The sequence below is a fragment of the Peromyscus eremicus genome, chromosome 3, assembly GCF_949786415.1.
Source record: "Peromyscus eremicus chromosome 3, PerEre_H2_v1, whole genome shotgun sequence".
Classification (NCBI taxonomy): domain Eukaryota; kingdom Metazoa; phylum Chordata; class Mammalia; order Rodentia; family Cricetidae; genus Peromyscus; species Peromyscus eremicus.
In genome coordinates, this window is record NC_081418.1 from 81,114,122 (window position 1) to 81,119,701 (window position 5,580).

The window sequence follows — 5,580 nt, forward strand, 5'->3', positions numbered from 1 at the left end:
AGGTATTCACACTGAAGAATTTTTATTACAAACTCTTAAAAACGTCTACCAACATCTCCAAGTAAATTAAGATGACCATTGTATCTGCTAGGAACTAATGGTAAAACTACCCCTTCCACCTTATAGCTAACTATTGTTCAGGTCAATCAAACTGTCACCTTGGGTAAGCCTAACATTCCCAGTTTTGGCTGAAACTTAAAATTCACAAACACATCTAACAGGACACCGAAGCCTGGAAGCTATTATTTTTTTCTGAGTAAAGAGCTATTAGTTTGTGTTTTTACGATGATGATATAGTGTTTCTCTAAAATCACAGCAGTTGACATTGTGACTCCTGATTAAAAAATTTCTCGCCAGGCGGGTGGTGGCGCATGCCTTTAATCCCAGCACTCGGGAGGCAGAGCCAGGCGGATCTCTGTGAGTTTGAGGCCAGCCTGGGCTACCAAGTGAGTCCCAGGAAAGGTGCAAAGCTACACAGAGAAAGCCTGTCTCAAAAGACCAAAAAAAAAATTTCACAAATTCCAGATCTAATCAAGACATTATCCTTATATAACAAATGTGCCGCAGGTTGGTTAATGGGACAAGTGAAATGCCATTACTCAAAACTTAAACATGTGGAGTTGTCCTCTTCTGATCGATTTTGAATCCAATTGGGTCTTTGAGATGATGTGACACATCAATCAATCCTATGTACTAGGTATGAGTTGCCCACATAGTACTCTGAGTAATTCTCAGTGGTAAGATATACAAGATACAATATTTGTTTTGTTTTCTTTTTAAATCTGGCAGAAGTTAAAGGGACATTTTTGACATCTGGATATCTGAAATTCTTCTCCAGTGGGACAAGTCCACAAATTTTAGATTTCTGTACCAACTTCTAGAGAATGTAAGTCTAAGACATAGGAATCCTTGCTGTTTTTAATTCATTCCTTTTAAATAACATAGTATTATTATCATGCTACATGGTGGAATTCTTTATGGAATGCTCAGTTAATCACATATTTGCCAGCCCATAATGTGAGAACTGCAAGGAATTCCACATAAGCCTGCACCAGGTCAAGTATATCAGGTGCTTTTCTTTCAAAGAGATGCACATTCATTAAAGACTGATTAGATTGTTCATTATGCTCAAACTTCCTCTATCTGGAGAAACATGTACTCTGTCTGGAGAACCATGTCTATCACATTTGGCATTGACCAGCAAAGGGACACACTGTAAACTCAGAGAAGGGACCATGAATGTGGTCTTATTTCCTCATACTGTTTTTAAACTGAAATAGCTCAAATTCATTTACATAAGATGTAACTATGGAGAAATACTTGTAGATGTCAGAATAACTTCACAATGTAAAATGTCTTCTTTTCAGTTTATAGCAATAATTCATGTATGAATATGTATTATGTATTATTTGTCTAATTTGGATATTTTAATGCATTTAATTGTTCTCTTATATACTAAATTTTCTGTACCAAAAAATCAATTTTATAAAACATAAATAACTAAATAAATAATTAATCAGTAGTGATATTATAGATCCTCTGATCCAGCTTTTTTGGAGGGCTAGATTTGAACTGGTGTCTCAACTAATAACCAATTCTTGTCAAATTTATTTTAGCATTTCCATGGGTCCTATTTGGTTGACAAACATTTCTCTCTCTGACAACATTATGTATTATAATATTACCCTTCTTATTTGAGAGAGAAACGTTAGCACTTTTTAAACATTGATTGCTTTCTCTGGGAATGATTAATAGTCTAGGTTTAAAGCGTATTAATGTGAAGTAGGCAGTGATTTACTTGTGGTTCCTACTACCAGAGTGGCCTCATGTAGAGTAGGAGTCTTTACCTGCAAATATTTCCAAGGAGAAATCTCTCCTCTCTCATCTGGGATATAGGATTTCTTTCTTTCCTTCTTTCTTTCTTCCTTCCCTCCCTCCCTCCCTCCCTCCCTCCCTCCCTCCCTCCCTCCCTCCCTCCCTCCTTTCTTTCTTTCTTTCTTTCTTTCTTTCTTTCTTTCTTTCTTTCTTTCTTTCTTTCTTTCTTTCTTTCTTTCTGTCTTTTTCGAACAAATGTTGTCAGGAAAACTGACCAGTAACAAGCAATTTACTAAACACCAAACTAAGGACTTAAACTTAAGATATATAATTATGAAATACTAAAAGAATAAAAAGTTGAAATGCTTCAGAACATTATATTTTCTCACACAAGATTTTAAAAGCACAAGGAGAACTTTATGTTTCCTTCCCTCCTCTCCTATTCTTTTTAATGCATGTCTTTTCTAGACTGCCTCAGCATGTGTCCCGGACATCTCTTCCCATCTTGAAGTTACCTGCAAATACCCAGAGAAAGGAGTTTGCAGGGGTTGAGGATTTAGCTCAGTGGTAGAGAGCTTGCCTAACAAGCACAAGGCCCTGGGTTCGATCCTCAGCTCAAAAAAAAAAAAAAAAAAAAAAAAGGAGTTTGCTGTTCTGACTTGGCCTTTGAAGGTAATCATTGAACATCTCTTCTTCCTTCTGCTCTGGTGTCATTAATCACAGAATTCCCTAGAATGAATTGATATTTATGATGGCCAAATAAACATGCCCCCAGCTGAGTCACTGATAATTCAATCAAAGCTTCTGTGCCTACTTCCATGTTCATTTTTTTAAATAAAAATAATTGGAATTTTTTCTGAGAAGTGTGATCAAAACTATAATAAATTTGATGATCGAGGTCATATTAAATGAAACAAATGGTGCCAAAAAAGTAGGGGAGTAAATGGGCTCCCAAATTTAACTGAGGCCTATTCCTTCACATGCTATAAAAAATTAGAGTACATGAATCAGAGGGAAGGCAATGGCTGAAGGGAACAGTCAGCTCTGGGAGAGTTTCTGGGTTAGGAAGAATGAGGCTAGCTCAACTTGCACAAGGGGCAATCAGCATTCCCTAGTTATCATCACCTTACCTGTAAGTGTTCGAAGGACTCCCTCTATTCACTGAAGTCACAGCTTTGTTATTTCATGAGGATCACAAACCCTAGCCCTTTAATTTGGAGAGGATAGCTTTTATTCAGTTTGCAGTTTATAGTCCATCATTGGGTTAAGTCAAGGCAGGAATTCAGTGCAGAATCCTGTGAGCAAGAGCTGAAGATAGGACAATGGACTTCAACCTAAGACCATCTGTCCAGCCGTGATAGTACTCACTGTGGGTTGAGTCCTCCACATCAATCATTAATAAAGAACAAACTTGCTCACCGGACAATCTAATGGACTTAATTCCTTAAACAATTTCCCTCTTCTCAAATGTATCTATGTTTGTGTCAAGTTGACAAATATAACCAGTACACTTAGGCACTTGAGTGTGATTAGGTCTGCAAATGGACGGAAGAAGTAATACATACATTCTCCGTGATTGTAGCTGCTTACCATTAGGCTTCTAGAATCCATTTTACACATAACACTGGAGAAATTATACAAGAATAAAAGAGGTGAGAGAATGTATTATTAGTAGATATAAGAAGTACCGTGGGAAAGGGCTGTGAACACTGGATGAAAATTAAAAGGCAACAGATTTCAGGTAAACTTGGATACAGCTTATTTGGCCATCACTTTCTCAGTATGACCACTAGGGGTTGCCGTGAACACGTGAGTCTTTTTATTGATGAGTAAACACCTGTTCAAATGTTACACACTAAAACCTCTGCCCTTCCTTTCTTTTCATCAGGTAATTTTGGCTCATTGGTATTCTCTGATTAGAAGACAATATGCAGTATTATAATAGTCTCAGTAATACCCTTCAAGTGCTCTTGCACTGGTATGTGAAGCTTTCAGATGTCAGAAATGTCTTATCAGATGATTCCTTCAGCAAAAACAGACAAATTTAAATATTGAGGAAGGGAATGCAAACTCCTCTTCCTTGTTCATTAAGTATATATAACATTTCATGACAATAAAAGGAAGAATAATTTAAATAATCTAAAGAATGTAGTTTAGATATAGATATTGAGTTCAGCATTCAAAATAAACTGTACAGTTTGGTGATATATTGTGTACCCTAATAAACTTGCCTGAGGATCAGAGGACAGAGCCAGCCACTAGATTAGACATAACGGTCGGGTAGTGGTGGCACACACTTTTAATCCCAGCACTTGAGATCTCAAGCCTTTGCTTGGGAAGCACACATGCTTTTAATCTCAGGAAGTGATATGGCAGGACAGAAAAAGGTTTATAAGGGGTGAGGAAACAGGAACTCACTCTCTTTAAACTGAGGATTTTGTAGAGGTAAGAACTAGTGGGTGGCTGTTCTGCTTCTCTGATCTTTCAGCTTTCACCATGATATCAGTACTATATTGACTAGATATGGAGAGAGTAGAAGGCTAGGTCTTGTTCCTGAATTTAATGTAATTGCTTTGTGTTTCTCTCCATTTAATTTGACGTTGTCTGTTGGCTTGCCGTATATTACTTTAATATGTTTAGATATGCTCCTTGTATCCTTGATCTCTCCAAGACATTTATCATGAGGGACTGTAGGATTCTGTCTCAGACTTTTTCAGCATCTAATGAGTTGGCCATGTGTTTTGTTTGTTTGTTTTGTTTTGTTTTTTGTCTTTCCATTTGTTTATATGGTGGATTACATTGACAGATTTTTGGATGTTGAAACATCCTTGTATCTCTGGGATGAATCCTACTTGATCATAGTAGATGATTTTTTTTATGTGTTCTTGAATTCGGCTTGTCAGTATTTTATGGAGGATTTTTGCCTCAATGTTGATGAGGGAGATTGGTCTGTAATTCTCTTCCTTTGTTGTATCTTTGTGTGGTTTGGGTATCAGGATAACAGTAGCCTCATAAAAGGAATTTGAAAATGTACCATCTGTTTCTATTGTATGAGATAATTTGAGGAGTATTTCTGTTAGCTCTTCTTTAAAATTCTGGTAGAATTCTGCACTGAAACCATCTGGCCCTGTGCTGTTTATGCTTAGGAGACTTTTAATGACTGCTTCTATTTCCTTAGGGGTTATAGTTCTATTAAAACTGTTTATTTGGTCTTGATTTTTTTTTGAGTATGTGGTATCTACCAAGAAAATTGTCTATTTCTTTTATATTTATTATTATTTTATTATAAATATATTTATATTTATATATTTATTATATTATTATGTCTCCCTTTTCATTTCTGATTTTGTTAATTTGGGTATTTTCTCTCTGCTGTTTAGCTTGATTGGGTAAGGGTTTGTTTATCTTGTTGATTTTCTCAAAGAACCAACTCTTTGTTTCATTGATTCTTTGTATTGTTCTCTTTGTTTTTATTTTATTGCTTTCAGCCCAGAGTTTGATTATTTCCTGCTGTCTATTCCTCCTGGATGAGTTTGCTTCTTTTTGTTCTAGAACTCTCAGGTGTGCTGTTAAGTCTCTAGTATGAGATATCTCCAAATTATTTATATAGGCACTCAGTGCTATGAACTTTCCTCTTAGCATAAGTTTTGGTATGTTGTGCATTCATTTTCATTGAATTCTGAACATCATTAATTTCTTTCTTTACTTCTCCCTTGACCCAGTGGTAATTCAGTTGAGAGCTGTTCAGTCTTTCATGTTTGTAGT

At 36.1% G+C, this 5,580-nt stretch overlaps 1 gene segment (V, D, J or C); it reads left to right on the forward strand.

Annotated features, from left to right (window-relative positions):
• Positions 1-3,373, forward strand: part of LOC131907018 (probable non-functional immunoglobulinn kappa variable 1-37) — a 5,038-nt gene extending 1,665 nt beyond the window's left edge. Inside the window, 1 exon segment of the V gene segment in view lies at positions 3,368-3,373. Within this exon segment, the coding sequence occupies positions 3,368-3,373 (6 nt within the window).
• The last annotated feature ends 2,207 nt before the right edge of the window (positions 3,374-5,580 follow it).